The sequence below is a fragment of the Olea europaea genome, chromosome 16 (genome assembly GCF_002742605.1).
Source record: "Olea europaea var. sylvestris chromosome 16, O_europaea_v1, whole genome shotgun sequence".
Classification (NCBI taxonomy): domain Eukaryota; kingdom Viridiplantae; phylum Streptophyta; class Magnoliopsida; order Lamiales; family Oleaceae; genus Olea; species Olea europaea.
In genome coordinates, this window is record NC_036252.1 from 5478944 (window position 1) to 5494689 (window position 15746).

At 36.7% G+C, this 15746-nt stretch overlaps 2 protein-coding genes across 8 annotated transcripts; both read left to right on the top strand.

Annotated features, from left to right (window-relative positions):
- The first annotated feature begins 756 nt into the window (after positions 1–756).
- On the top strand, positions 757–3610 carry LOC111411869 (chromatin modification-related protein MEAF6-like). Of its 4 annotated transcripts, XM_023042517.1 has the most exons (7): positions 763–998; positions 1064–1207; positions 1325–1416; positions 1716–1816; positions 2835–2904; positions 3187–3230; positions 3315–3610. In XM_023042517.1, the coding sequence occupies exons 2-7, from the start codon at positions 1195–1197 to the stop codon at positions 3409–3411; spliced, it is 417 nt and encodes a 138-aa protein (XP_022898285.1). In that variant the 5' UTR covers positions 763–998; positions 1064–1194; the 3' UTR covers positions 3412–3610. The 4 variants fall into 4 exon arrangements, with proteins under 4 accessions (XP_022898286.1, XP_022898287.1, XP_022898284.1 ...); XM_023042519.1 differs by lacking the exon at positions 2835–2904 and having other exon boundaries at positions 759–998; XM_023042516.1 differs by having other exon boundaries at positions 761–1207.
- A 318-nt stretch (positions 3611–3928) lies between these two features.
- On the top strand, positions 3929–7718 carry LOC111411868 (protein root UVB sensitive 2, chloroplastic). 4 transcript variants are annotated; one of them, XM_023042511.1, is made up of 10 exons: positions 3929–4063; positions 4178–4300; positions 4994–5082; positions 5183–5267; positions 5376–5435; positions 5525–5618; positions 5784–5881; positions 5997–6176; positions 6868–6990; positions 7074–7718. In XM_023042511.1, the coding sequence occupies exons 1-10, from the start codon at positions 4052–4054 to the stop codon at positions 7497–7499; spliced, it is 1290 nt and encodes a 429-aa protein (XP_022898279.1). In that variant the 5' UTR covers positions 3929–4051; the 3' UTR covers positions 7500–7718. The 4 variants fall into 4 exon arrangements, with proteins under 4 accessions (XP_022898279.1, XP_022898283.1, XP_022898282.1 ...); XM_023042515.1 differs by lacking the exon at positions 3929–4063 and adding an exon at positions 4714–4806 and having other exon boundaries at positions 4215–4300; XM_023042514.1 differs by lacking the exon at positions 3929–4063 and adding an exon at positions 4629–4806 and having other exon boundaries at positions 4229–4300.
- Positions 7719–15746: the final 8028 nt, after the last annotated feature.

Here is a 15746-nt window from a genome sequence, read left to right on the forward strand (position 1 = left end):
GAATCTGTACATGCGACATCAGGTGAGTTCTAGTGTAATTTCCTTGGTGTTACTATCCGGTAGTAGAATGTCTACGAATAAACCAGATTGAGCTTATGAGGAAATATTGAATGTTCAAATGTTGCTCAAATAAATATACACGTACGTCTCTCTTCAAAAGATGAGAAAAAGAGCGAGGAAATTGCTCATATATATAACTCATCTGGAGTTGGAGTGTGAATATTCAACTTGCAAATGAGGGGATGAAACGTACCCATGTTTGGTTTAGCTAAAACTTAAAAATTAGATTTTTTGTTAAAAGTAAGTTTTAGGAAAAATATATTTAAAAAGAAGGGTCAAATTCCGCGCAACAATTGTTAGTAGCTTTTTTAAGTATTATAGATAGTTTTAATTTCAGAGCTAAAATTTCAGAAGCCTCGCTTATGGTCATTAAGGTGAGTACCCGACTGTAAACTTTAAGGTCCCGTAGAATGAATCAAGGTGCGCGTGAATTGACCCGAATACCCATGGTCATAAAAAAAAAAAATAATAATAATAATAATAATAATAAGAAATTCAGAAGCTGCACTCTCAACATAAGTTACTCAATTTGCCATTCTCTTTCTATGCTCTACCTGTGAATATATCTGTTTTGTATCAATTTTAATTTAGACAAAAATAAACTTTTGAAAAGCTTAATTATTTTTTTTTATTTTTTATTTTTATTATCGTTTGACAAAGTGATTTCAACATAATCATATTTTAGAGAATTTTGTAGGGGTGGGCCAAATATAGTCTCAGGCCTTGAATATGTAGATCGGTTCCGGTTTTGCAATCAAACTGACCCGAAAGTGAAAATCTGAAATCAAACTCGGCCCAAACTTCTACTATCGCCATTGAAGTGAACCCTACCTCCCGCCGGGCAGGGGGAGTTCTACACGAGGCGCTGCAACACCATTTCCTCCTCTCCCGTTATCATTCTGACCACCACTGTTCTGTCGCCACCGGGCCTGTTAATTGTACGGAATCGTGGCTCCACCCCTCTTTTGAATTCTGTCATTTGATAATTTTTACGGTTTTGCAGCTGTGATTCATCCATTAACAGATCACATAGCATATTTTGCCCTCTTTTGTGATCCGATTGCACCTGATATTTGGGCCTACCGAACGAACCGATTTGATCAAATTCCTAGACTTTAGTTTTCCAATTCCATCATGGAATCCGAAGGTAAGTCTACCGTTGAACAATATCCTTCTTATTTTCCATTCCAAATATTTGTTTTCTAAAATGTTTTTTTTTTTTAAATTTATTTACATCAGATCGATTTTCTCCTTTTCTTTTCAGGGCAAAGATCACCAAATCCCTCGGCAATTCTGGCTTCCTTGTTGTGCAAAAGAGCAAAGCTCCACGAAGAACTTCGAAACATCGAAAAGCAGGTCAAACTGAATTGCTGTTATGCGAGGTCACTTTTGTTTATGTAAATTTAGTCTTCAACAGAGGCACATGTAAAAACAATTATATATTTTTTAAGAAGCCTACCATGATCATAATCTTTATAAATGGGTAGCGGGAAGACCTTGAATTCTCGTCTTTTTACTGTGTTGAGCCGTCTTATATCTGCTTAAGCTCTTACAGAGGGTGTACATTTATTTGTTCAAGTCATTTTCAAGAACATATAGGTTTATTTAGGTATATACAAACTTGTTATGTAATGTCTCTTTAATGGGTGTTACAGGTCTATGATATGGAGACGAGTTATTTACAGGATCCAAGCCAATGTGGCAATGTCTTGAAAGGTTTTGAAGGGTTTTTGTCATCCTCCAAGAGCACTACACTGTAAAAGAATTTGATTTAGCTTTTTCTTTTTTCAGTTTGACGTAGTTATGAAGTACAAAGTTTATTATGCATTAGATTTTCTCATTAATGCCTTGGTTCCTTTTTTAATATAAAAAACATTGCCTGACTGAAATATTTTCCATGGAAATTGTTTTAAATGAAGAATTTTCTGGCGTTTCGTTGATATAATAAAATTTTCTTTTCCTTTGGGTGGATGGCTGCTGGCAATGGTGGGTGGAGGTGGGAGACTTGATTGTGGTTGAATTATTGTCTAATGATGTCATGTAACGACAAAATTGCTTACCTGACTTGCATGTTTGCATGTGAAATATTTTCAGGTTAAAATGTTAGGAATTTCATCCCATCCAAAGACTGAAAAAGTTTCTTGAAAAAATTTACATCAAATCAAAATGGAAAAACTGCTATTGCTATCAATACCATATTAAACCGAAAACAATTGAGTTCAAATCAAGGGTTGTATTAACTTAAAATAAGTGGAGTCAAAACCTAAACGAATACGGAAGTTAAACTGGTTAATGGTTCCTACTGCAAGGACCTTTGGGTCCAATACCAGCATGCTTTTAAGTCTTTGTTCACCTCTATCCTCGCAGAGTCTATTAGATTGAATCAAAGGGAGGATAAAGATGACTGTTTAGCTTTTCCACCAAAATTATTGCTTGATAATGAAACTAAATGAACTATAACTATTATTATACTAACAATATTCATCAGCAAATATGCATTTCTTCTGAGAAACGTATGGTGCTTGCAGGTTATTATTATTAATGGTGCTGAGTGAAACTGGATTTGTAATTTTCATGCAAATATTAAGTTATAATAATCCAAGAAAATGTATGCATCACAAATGCATAGGTTCAGTTACCCACAGCTGTTATTGCTTAATTTTTCATTGTCTTTAGTGTCAAATATTTCTTTTTCTAAAATTTAGCTGCAACTTGAATGGATCTAGGAGCATTGATTTACTGATGCATTTTCTTTTTCGAAATTTTGGCTTCAGCTTGAAGCGATCCAGGAAGTTCCAGCCTGAAGATAGGCTCTTTTCATTATCTTCAGTGACCTCACCAGCTGTATGAGTTTATACTTGCATATTCCGCATTTTTGTTTCTGTTGTCAGTATCATTAAAAATAATGTTTTCAGATCAAGCATGAGAACAAGTCATCATACATTAGGACTGACGTGAAATTAGTCTGACAATTGACGACGTAAAATTTGTCGTATTTCCCCTCATATGTATAATTCTTGAGCTTATGACACTGCGTATTTCTGCCTTCAAAGTTTGTGTATATAATATAAATTTTGGCTGGATCCATCCCATTTTGATCCTGTTTTCTTTTTGTCTGTGTCTCAGACTGAAGAAGTTGCACGAGATGGAGGCGTATCTGCAAATGGACCGTGAGCATTTAGCTTTGTCACTATAATCTAAATCATGAATGCTACTTGTATTCATTTCTTTTTTCTTCCCTTACTATTCTACAGAGGAAAACCAAGAAAGGGTAGAGGTCCAAGAGATGCAAAGAGAAGGCAGTCAAGTGAAGCCGACTTTGACTATGAAGATGATCCCGATATGATGTAGTTATTATTTCCTATAGATAATTAGAATGTCGACTGTTCGCAGGATGTTGGATGACATTGCTATCCATTTTTCCATTTAATTCAAGTTATTGGATGGCCATCCAACTACTGCCAAAGTAGTGCTTTTGGCTGTTGTAAAGATAATTTACCATAAGCTCGAATTTTCCGTATATAATATCTTAGATTCCGCATCATATTTACACCTTGTTTGACAACCATACTTTTTGAAAAGTAGAGTTTTATTGTATGAATGTGTAATTGAAAATGAGTATGTCGAAAAAAGAGCTTAAATATAGTCGGGGGTTTAGTGTGTCCAAAAGGGTCATTCTTTTCTTGAAACAAAGTTGAGCTCATTGTTATTTTGCTTGTTAATATATACTGGTCATCGATCTGACTAATGCACCAGGTTAGAGGTCACTGGTTTAATAGACAAGTCATTATCGGGTCCAAAAATATAGCAAAAATAATTTTTAAAGAAAAAGCGGCAATTCATACACATAAATTCTTGAAAATGAAACAAACTCCCTCGACGGCGTCGTTTTTATTTTCATTCAAAATTCCAAGGCCTCCTCCCCTTCCGAAGGCCCAAATCGGCAAATTCCGATTCCCGCGGCTGAATTTCCAGTTTGCCAAATTACAGCATGAATCTTTTGGTCTCTCTCTCTCTATTAACTTTATCTTTATCGTAGCAATACATACAAAATCTCCCACCCCCTCTTTACTACTGGGCATTATTTGGGCTTTTGAAATTCTTGTTCATTTTGCAGGAAAAGATAAAAATGCCAAAGAAGAAGGCAAACAATCCGCCTCCCCAAGTCCCAGTTTATTGGATTGAAAATTCAGATTCAGTGTCTCGACATTTTCAGTTCGAACCTGATGGTCAACTCTTGGTGAGTCCACTTTATACTTGCTTCACACTAGGTCTTGCTAATTATTGCGATAATTGTATCACCTATATGTGTGTGTTTCGTGTTTAGCCAAAATTTTGCTCGCCCATGTAGCTAACTTCTGTCAAGAATTCCGTTTTGATTTACAGCATTTGTTGTTATTATTTGGTCTTGCGTTCTTCAGGTTGGTTTCAGTTGGGGAAAAAATTATTTCTTGTTCCTTTTGTGGGGGGTTCGATTGATTTTTAAAAATATATTCCTTTTCTATTGTATCACAAACAAAGAAAAAAGAAAAATGGGGAAAGTCTGATGACGGTGAGATGGTGGATAGTGTTGTGAAGGTGGTGATACCGCCCTAAATACCAAGCACGAGAGGGTGAGGTGTTCGGTATTGAAAACATTTGAGTGTGGTGCAGGTGGATATAGGAGCGAGTTTGTGCATTCATTTTACTTGACCCTGAACTATTATTTCCTTTTCCTGACATGGCTTTCAAATGCATTTCCCACAGGTAATTTTCTAACTTCAGTCAAATGCAGTATTTTCGGGAAAATGATTTGTGTCGATACTGAATCAATTACAAGCCTGAATTTCAATATATTGATGTTAAATTTCACTCTCTGGAGGGTCGTGATTGGATGACTAATCTTTTCTTTTACCTGGTTTCCCTTGTGAACTTTGATTGAAATTCATTTCAGGTGAAGATAGTTGATGATTCTAGACCTGTTACCCGTAGAATAGTTGAATCTTTTCTGAATAAGTTCTTTCCTTCAGGATACCCATACAGGTATTACATGGTTAAATCCCTTTCAGATAATTGTACAAAACCACAAACCTGGGCCCTACTTTATTTAATTAATTTAAATTTCTGCATATCCAATCTGCAGTGTGAACGAGGGATATCTTCGATACACACAATTCCGCGCCTTGCAGCACTTCACAAGTGCAGCATTGTCTGTATTATCAACTCAGGTATTTTACAGATATTATGAATTTAATATCAACTAATACAGCAGAGTAAACAATTTCCTATTCACTTGATCAGAACGAACATTTCTAAGTTTACTTACTCCCTTCCAGTCTCTGCTATTTGCTGCAGGCTTACGGCCTACCCCTGCGCAGGCTACTGCTGTTAGTTGGGTATGATTTTAGTGTTGAACAAACTAAATGGAGTTTTAGAAAAGTCCCTTTTCATTTGGGCTCTGCTACGTTATCTGGATCACATGCAGATATTAAAGGATGGCATGCAACATGTCGGGAAGCTCATATGTAGCAATTTGGGTGCAAGGATGGACTCAGAACCAAAACGCTGGAGGATTTTGGGTTTGTATTTTGGATTTTGAGCATGAAGTCTCCTATTTTTTACTTTGTCTTGTTACTCTTGTATACTTGGATATACTTGCTGCTACTGTTGTGTTTTCTTCGATTATGTAGTGTTGTTTGTCTTTTTACAAGATATATAAGAGGAATGAACCCTCCTAATTGCAGCGGATGTTCTCTATGACTTGGGTACTGGTTTGGAAGTGCTTTCTCCTTTATGTCCACACTTATTTCTTGAAATGGCTGGTCTTGGGAACTTCGCCAAGGTTAAATTGCATTTTACTTTCTCTTGAACTTATATGATAATTCAAGTTTCTGCTGATATTTTATTGAAGTGATGATATTTGAGATGTGAGGAGAAAAAAACTCATTGTTTGGCAGGGAATGGCAGTTGTTGCTGCAAGGGCGACAAGATTGCCTATATATTCTTCATTTGCCAGAGAAGGAAATCTCAGTGACCTTTTTGCAAAAGGCGAAGCCATCTCAACACTCTTTAATGTTGTTGGAATAGGTGCAGGAATTCAATTAGCTTCTACTATTTGCTCAACTATGCAGGGGAAGGTACTATGACTCCTCACTGCTATCTATGTGCATTTTTAGACTTTTAGCTTAGGGTTATTCGAACTTCATATTTTATTTTTTAAGTAAATGGATCCATTACAAAGCTTTATTATTTAATCATTTAAAAGAAATGCAGGTTAATGTGTCATGGTACTTTGGGGAATCGTGATCACTCATGATATAGCCCACCTTATTGTGTAAATCAATTGGGTTGGCAAACTAGTGGTTAGCGATCCAGTGCTTGCTAGACTAGACTCGTGACAACTCGTGTCATAGCCCCCTTATTTCTTCTCGTCTCTGACAATCTCTCCTCTCCTACTTTCCATTTCACATTCTGCATCTACTTATCTCCATTGAATTATGAATTACCATTAATATGTTTTTGTTCTGGAATGCTGTACATAGTACATTATGATAACAAAACCAAGTACAGAACTAACAAATCTGTATTTTTTTTATTTTTTTTAAGGTCTCTCACTATCCATAAGTTTCGTTATGAAGAAATGTGAAATGCCAATACTTTTCTTTGCTACTTGGCTCTATATTTAGTCCACGTGGTAAATTAATTGAGCTAACTAAAGTAGTAAGTATTCATTTATGCTGAGTAGTATTTGTGACTGTTGATTACACTTTTTAAGATTTTTCTATCCAGAGATGTATAGTTGCTCTCATTGTGTCTAATATCTTGCAGTTGGTGGTTGGACCTCTTCTTTCTGTACTACATATTTACAGTGTCTGTGAAGAGATGCGAGCTGCTCCTGTCAACACACTAAATCCACAGAGAACCGCAATGATCGTGGCAGATTTTTTGAAGGTCTCTTACCAAATGTGCTAGCCTGAGATATTTTTAGATATTCAAAATTCGGGCAACTTATATATTTTCCAATACTGAAACAGACAGGTAAAATTTCTAGTCCTGCTGATCTAAGGTATGGAGAAGATCTCTTATTTCCCAGCCGGCTTATCGAGGAAGCGGGAAATGTTATGGTTGGAAGGCCTTTACACAAGGCCGTCAAGCCTTCGAAGCTTCACCAGATAAAAAGAACATTTCCCGAGGGAAAATTCATTTTACATCTCAGAACTAGATGGACAGATATGATATTGGAGCACAACGCGACTGGTGAAGACGCTTTGAGGGGGTGGCTGGTTGCTGCATATGCTGCAGATATAGAGAAGTCTTTCAATCTGTCTACTGAGATTGCATTGCAGGATGCATATGAGAGGATGAATAGCGTATTTTCTCCCTTTCTCTCAGAGCTGCAGTCTAAAGGGTGGCATACTGATCAGTTTCTTGATGGAACAGGATGTCGTTTTTCATTTTAGTGTCATGCGTACGAGGTAAAACCTTGACTTTTTCAGGAAATTTTGCAGCTTGTATTCACAGAAATTGTTTATTTCGTGTTGGGACGAGAGAATTGTAGCCTACTTATGTCATTATAGGGAATTATAATTAATAAATAAAGAATTTGGACATGACGTTGCCATTCTTGACAATGTAATAGAATTGTTATTTTTGTCCTAATATTTGCCGTTCTTTTTGGAGTTTCTAGCATTATTTTCTACTTAATTAATTACCACTTGAATGAGATTAAATTACTACAAATTAAGCAGATTATTTCGTTTTATTAGTGGTGGATACAGGACACCAGACCAGTTTATACAGTTATATAACGTTGGCAAAATGGAAAAAAAATCGACATAGACGTCATCATTCAGGTTCAAAGTATGACATCTTCACATCTCATCTTGACGTGGAAGACCAAATTTTTTTATATTTTATCAAGTACGGTTAATTTATTAAAAAATGGTACTTGTCGCATCCGATTCATTAGCCAATGAATCAAGAATCTCGCTTTACCTAGACTCGTGATAATCATCTTTTTATCTTTCACTTATAATTTAATGAGTTAAAACTTTATTTTGAACTAATTATACAGTAGATTATATAAAGCATGACAAGTATTAAATAGAAAATACACAATATCGAACAAAATTGCATCGATGTATTGTGTAGTTAACAATCAGAATTTTAGTGGATTCTCATTAAAGATTGTAAAATGTGTATAACTAAAAACTTGATAAAAATTATGGATCTTATAAAATGTGTGATTAAAATTAATTGTTAATTTTAACATAATTTTTTATCAAAATTTAAGCTGTATCAAACATGGCCTAAATAATATTTGAAGAGTGTCAAAACTACATGGTTCAAAATAGCATTACTTTAAAAATAATATACAGAGTAGAAAATCATATTTAAAAAAAGAAAAAGAAAAAGAAAAAAAAGAAAAGAAAAAGTTACGATCTACGAGCCAAAATTTCTTGCTCCTTCATCTCAGCACGGAACCTGGCAATAAACTCTTCAGCTCTCTCATTAATTCCATTCATTTGTGGTGATGCCAACACCAATGATTCCCACATATCATCTGCTTCATGCATGCTCTCGTCCTTGCAGGATTCTTGCAAATAATTATTTTGCTGATTATAATCAGAAAACCCACTTTCATTTAAACTACTTGATGAACATTTCTCCATATTTTCACTCAAGTGTTCCACTTCTTGCTCTTTGACTATAGATATAGGTTGTATAAACAGCTTATGAACGTACGCAGGAGATGTTCTTTGTTGAAGATGACACAGGCTGTGACATTGAAAGCCTAAAGTGGGAGGTTTTTTGTGTTTGAATTTCTTTGGTTGAATCGAAAGGTTTGGTTTTAGCCATGAAAGTTTCTTGGAAGCATTTCGGGATCGGGTTTTCTTTTTCTTGATCGCTTTGGATTTTTGCTGTGTGAGTTGAAATTTGCTGGTTATTACCTTCCACACTTTTCTTGGAGGCAATAATCTTCTCAAATTCAAGCAAGACATTAGAGATGCAGAGAGATAAGATTGCTGGACAAAAATGTAGGAGCTTGTTCTTTATAGTGGTCATAGGTAGAATTATTCTGGGATAATTAATAATAAAGAAATTAAGTAGCTTAATTAATCACTTAATTATTACGCTAATTGTCTGCAAAAGTTACGAAAAGATGCTCCTGATTCCTTTTAATTAGATAACAAAATGTTGTGTTAACAAATTAATATATTTAATATTTAATAGATAATCACTTAGTTACTTGCAGTGTTTACTGCTATTGTTTTATTTACCATTTGTGTTTTTGAATTAAATTTGACATATTTTTGGATTGTTTCCTATTGTTCAGTATCTGTTATTACGAACAATTAATTATTCACCTCCAAGTTCACAAGTATTCTTAAAATAAATGTGACGGACGAGTACCTGTGTCACATTGAGATGAACCTCTATAAATTTTGAGTGTTTTTGTGTCTTAATTTCCTTACTACGGTTTTATTACTTCTCAACATATAATTTTTATATTGATTGATAAAAAATTAATATGAGGCATTATAATATACACAGTATCTTGTTAAATATAACGTTTCCAGTTAATTAATTAATATATATAATATTATTTTTCTCATTAAATATTAATTAGAAAAGTCTGAACAGCTTTGATGATACCATTTATTTCGATGAGAAATGATTTTTTTTTATTTGATTCTTAGAAATTTTACATAAAAAGTAAGAGCATAAAAATAAAGAATATGCCTTATCTAAATTTATAAATATAAGTGTGGAAATTAGAATATATGCCTTTTTTCTTAAATTATTATTGTTTTTTTCCCTATAACTGCATCTGCTTGCCATTTTCCTACTCGCAAAGATTCTAAAATAGCTTGAAACTTACGTTCAATCCATGGCCACTAGTCAAGAATCAATATGGGTAGGCTCAAACACCTTTTTTAGCATATATGTACCTTTCATTTTTCGATTATCATTTTTCCTTTGCTCTTAAGGAATTCGTGAGAAGAATGATTGAAATGAAAGTGAAAGATAAAAATGAAAAAGAAAGTTCGAAAACCAAAACTAAATTGATGCATAAACTAATATTTATGTCATCAGTATCACTACGTAATACATCATAAAAGTTGTCAAGAGTATTATTTCCATAATTTAAAAATCATCCCATAGTTTTCCTCAAACTTTTGTAATTTTCTGGAACTATTCTAATTTTATGATTTTATAAATATAAGCTAATCGCTGGTGCTTAACATAAGCTAAAAATCGGTTCTCATTAGATCATTTTCTTTTATATATATATAACCTAGTTGTAAGCAATAATACAAAACATTATATCCCGATTTTGTTACAATTTTAATGAATTGTGTTATTTCTACTTAAAGAATAGAATTCTGCTACACGTACAGGGATTCTTCACAGGATTTTTTTCACAAACAACATGTGTAGAAACAGCATTGACGGATGAAAAAAATGAAAAAAAAAATTGACAGACAAGATTGTGCCACAGCAGGTTCTTGTAAGGTACCTGTGAAAAATTCATGTTGTTAGCTAGGGTCAAAGGACAACAAAAATATTATTTATATCATAGAGGAAATTATCAAAATAGTCAACTTTTCTCTTTGTATTTACAAAAATGTCACCTATTTTTTAACATTGCAAGAATGTCAATTGTAAATAATTTTAGATATATCTAGCCTTAAAGCTAAATATAAATTACCCAACATATCCTAATGAAATTTTGATTTGACCAATCAAACAAATTGTAAAAAACTATGAAAGATTGTCAGATGAAATTAAATTATTGAAGAAAAATAAGCAGAGCAAAAACGAAAATGCAAGCTCCATTCCCCTCTCCCATTCGAAGAAGAGAAATCGTGTGAAGGAAAGGAGAAAACTGAATCCCTAAAATCCCTAAAATTCAGCCCTCTCTCTCGCGAAATAGACGACCGCCGGCGAACCCCATATGCCCTAAACGAAAGGAAGAGAAATCGAAATCCATAAATCTGTAAAAGTCACTCGTCGCTGTGACGAAAGCGACCACCGATGGCGACCCAAAATGCCGTGAAGGAAAGGAAGACGAAACGAAGTCCCTAAATCCCTGAAAGTCGGTCCTCTCTGTAACCAAATCCACCACCGCCAGCGAACTCCTCTCCCTCACCGAAGTCCCTAAATCCTTGAAAGTCGGTCCTCTCTGTCGGCAGCCGACTGCCGAGTACTACACGTACGTAAGTGAATTTGATTCTGTGGTTGCATTTTTTTTCTTTGCCATTTTTGAAATTGATTAATTGGGTTTTCATTTTGGTGTTTATTTGTGTGTGTTTTTAGATGGGTTTGTTTATGGATGTATGGTTTTTTGTGGATTGGAGTTGGAGATGAAAACTAAAATTGAAAAGATGCATTGTTCTCAATGTGTTTGTTTATTTGTGTGTATTTTTAGATGTGATTGTGCATGTGTTTGTAACTTGTATGGTCCTCTATATACTCCATTGTTTGTAATTTGGTCATCATTTGGTTTTTTGTCAAAGGATGTTGTTAGGATGAATGAAGCATTAGACAGTGGTCAATATTTGAGTGTTTATTTCAAGAAGGAGCTTCATAGTACGCTGCATCATGCGGCTAGTGATCAAATTCTGCCAGTTAAGACTTATAAGTCCAAGAATGGTTTAAGGTGGAACTGAAAAAATGCATTGTTCTCAATGAGGACCATTTTTTTTTTTTGGTTGAAAGAAGGTCACGTCTTTTGAGATTATTGAGATTTACAACTAAGTTACAAAAATCCTGAACATTCAAGAAGCTGCTAATGATGGAATATCATCATTTCCGCTTGTTGTTCTTTTGCTCGTCATTAAACTCATTTAGGTAATCAAATGCAGTAGTACTGCATGAGAATACCAGATTGAATTGGATATACACGAAACCGTAAGCATTTAGTGTATTTTCTCTTTATAATTGCTTAAGCATCAATTAGTTGGGTTATGAAGTCAATTTCTAGTTTCTTGATTTCAGTATTCTTCATGTGTGAATATGAACAATCTCTTGATACATATGTCGTGAACTTGATATCCTTGCTTCACATGTTAGCATTCAGCACTGTGGTCTCTATCAAAACCATGAATTCTTTAGGTGTAACGTATAGTAATCAATATTCTGTGGGCTGATTTGGAAAAGGGATTTGACCATTAGAAATTAGTTTTAATATTACTTTTGGTTATACTTGATATACACTTTCAGTTTATAATGCTTAATAATTAAAATATTTGGAGATTGGTATTCAAGAAATGTGGCAATTTCAATGTATGCTCCTCTTCAATACGTTTTTTATGCGCAACATTTCTTTCTATTGTTGCAGAACCAAACTTTGTGGAGTGTGGAGGAAGAAAAGAGATGTATCTGTCCATGACTCTTTGCAACTGCTACAACTAGACGAGGTGAAAGCACTTTCTTCTATCTTGTTTTTGTGATGTACGAATATGTATTGAACTTATCTCGCACAAGAAATTCACAAACCAACTTGCTGCTTTGCATATCTCTTAGATTGCTCGATGCGCAGTTGCATCATTTGGTATTTTCGATGTAGTTCTAAAGGGAAAACTAGTTTTGTTTGCTTGCCTTCTACTATGACGGTCCTTTTTTACTTGGTTGCTTCGATGTGTTTACATTCATACCTATTTGCATGGCTGGCTATCAAATGACATTGTAGAATTAACATCCACGTTTTCACCTTCATTGTGATTTTTGGGATGACCGAATTTGGGCATGTTCTACATTTTGATATAGGGCACTATGCATATGTAACATCAAAGTTTTAAAGCGTTTTGTAAATTTTCGGGAGCCTGGTTTTCCGCTGTTATGTAGCAAGTTTGTGGGTTGGGGCACCATGCATACGTATGCCATATTTATGTTGAAAACTGTCGTTCCCGACATTTGGCTGCTATTATTCTCGACAGTTGGCTAAATCCCGACAGTTATCTACAGGCATTCTCGACAGTCGATGTATGCCACTGTAAGGCAGAGTGCAGTCATCTGTCGACACAGATTTCGGTGACAGTGTCTCGACACATGACGGTGGGCACAGACGACACTACACGTGCATCGAGAAACATGTCTGTCGAACATTCAGATCTCATTACCGCACGTATTTTCGCACATTACAAAAAAATTTGCTAACAAATTTTTGTTGAAGATTGCAAGCACAATTCGTCATAATAAATGTTTACTGCAAGTTTGGGTAGATGATATATTCTTATACGTTTCTCGTATTACTTGTTCCAATTCATGTGGTTGTATGCTCTGCGGAAGTACGCTTGTAATTTGTAATATTCAGTTGCTGTTAAATTATGGTATGACCGTTATCGTTTCATCTGCAGATATTTCTCGCAACGGAGCAACTTGAAATACATTAAAACTGTGATGGATAACTTGGACGACCGACTTCGGGCTGACTTTCACGACTCTTGTCTTGGGTTTCTCGCTGACGTTTCAGAGATCCAGTTTCTTCGCTCAGCTAATCCAAGCATTGGTGTGCCGAGGGATCCGTTGCGATAAATTTCATGAGTTGTGGTTCAACGTGCAGGGCCACCTCACCCGGTTTGGACTGCATGAGTATGCTATCGTCACTGGACAACATGCTGGGTCGTTTCCAGAGGACGATCGGTACACAAAAGCATTGGAGAAGAGGAGGCTGAAGGAAAAATATTTCAAATCGCTCGAGAAGATTTCATGTGCCCAGTTGGAGAAGGCCTTTCTCCGCGCGTCAACACCCGGGCAGATAGATACAAGCTCAGGCTTACTCTAATTGTGGAAGGAGTTATCACTGCTTCGGACAACAATGTCGACATTAATGAGGATACGCTTGCCCTTGTGGACGACCTCGAGCTGTTTTTTTCCTAGGCCAAAGTGGGGTATAGGCGTTTGGTGAAGGAATTCCGGGGTACTTGGGCACGTAAAATGAGCAATGCAAAGACGAAGAACGAGAAGGACGTCAGTTACATAATTCACGGATTTTCGATCGTCATGCAGGTAAGAACAACATTATGTTTCTGTGTTTTGTTTGTCAGTATTAGACCATGTCTCCACAGTGTTTGGACAGATATTAATGCGACATTTCTTTTGTTATCGTCCGGACAGATCTGGGCATATGAGGACATGCCCGAACTTGGCGAACGCTTCGGTGAGCGGGTGGGTGAACGCTCGTCCCAACTTCTGTGCTGGACCTTTACCAAACAACCGCAGCAGCATACATACGATGCGTTCTTCAGGGACGTACAGGTCATGGACATTTTTCATTTGCCTTTCCATTATTTTGTTTTATTGGGAATAGTATGCATTATATTTTAACTACATGTTCTCCCCTGTTTCTACAGATACACATGCACGCCACACTGCGTCCCACGGAGGCCGAGCGTGATCTGCCATACATCGCCAGTTTGGTGTCGTTCCCCGACTGTCCGGTGTAGTTTTTGGACGACCTCGCTAGGAGTGTTGTCGAGCCACAATTCCATGAGGCGGCACCAGCTGGTGGGGAAGATGACGGTAGCGCTGCGAGTGACGAGCATGACGACGAGTCTGGTGCAGGGGTCGAGGACGATGAGACATCAGCGAGCGATGACCATCAGACACCGGAGGGCAACGGGGACGATGGGTCTAAGCATGATGACAGTGGAGAAAGCGTTCGCGACCCCTCCAGCAAGACCAGTGCTAGTGACAGCGAGGACGAAGAGGATGCCTCGGGACGACAGTCGGGTGCATTACCCACTCCAGTGGTTGCCCCGTCCACATCTGGGGTGCAGGGTACGCGTGGTGGACCGACTTTGACGAGGGAGGACGTGGAGGGCATGTTGTATAACCAGCGCATCCTCTTCGAGATGAGGTTGCAGACCGTGAAGCTTGAAATCATGCAGCACCTCACCGAGGAGTTCGCTAGACTGAGGGACTTCATATCTACCTTGATGCCCCCGTCTAGTGGCACCTCCACTTTCGCTACAGCTCCTGTCGTGAATGAGCCAAACATTTGGGACGACCCCCACGAAGGTATGAGTTTATATTACTGTAACTTCCACTTACAATATGTGTGCAATTTTTCCAATGCGTTCGCTTACAAATGTATTTTTGAAATTGCCAAATTACTTAGATGTACATGGAGGCAACACGGACCTGTGCCCGAATGACGGTGGCCATCCTTCGCCTATCGGGAACTTGGAAGTGAATGGTATGTCAGTTAGTTATGTATAACACATTTTTGTCTTCGATGTCATCTCATCTCGTGATATAAAAGTGTATTGAATTTCACTGTAATACTAATTTTTTTTGGTTTCCAAGTAGACGGGCAAGGCAGCGACGTACACAGCCCACATGACGACGACCGTGCGATGAGGCTGAAATGTAGGAGGGGAACGGTACTTGCGTAAATTTTGTATTTTATGTCATCTCATCTCGTGATATGCAAATGTCTTCAACTTAACTCGTTGAATAAATTATTATTTATTTTCGAGTAGCCGGGGAAGGCAGCGACAAACGGAGCCCACACGACGACAACCATGCAGATGAGGGTGAAATGTATGCAGTGAACGGTACGTGCAATTTTTTTCAACTTCTGTCGTCTCATCTTGTCATATGTATATGTATTCAATTTCACTCGTTCATTAATTTTTTCTCTGTCTTCCAACTAGACGGGGAAGGCAGAGACGAACAGAGCCCACAGGACGACGACC

Excerpts from the sequence above, each read along its gene's own strand:
- LOC111411868 (XM_023042511.1), top strand. Across the intron at positions 5,268-5,375 it reads TGTCTGTATTATCAACTCAG|TCTCTGCTATTTGCTGCAGG; the intron begins GTATTTTACAGA and ends ACTCCCTTCCAG. Across the intron at positions 6,177-6,867 it reads GCTCAACTATGCAGGGGAAG|TTGGTGGTTGGACCTCTTCT; the intron begins GTACTATGACTC and ends AATATCTTGCAG.
- LOC111411869 (XM_023042516.1), top strand. Across the intron at positions 1,817-2,834 it reads TCCTCCAAGAGCACTACACT|CTTGAAGCGATCCAGGAAGT; the intron begins GTAAAAGAATTT and ends TTTTGGCTTCAG. Across the intron at positions 3,231-3,314 it reads GGCGTATCTGCAAATGGACC|AGGAAAACCAAGAAAGGGTA; the intron begins GTGAGCATTTAG and ends ACTATTCTACAG.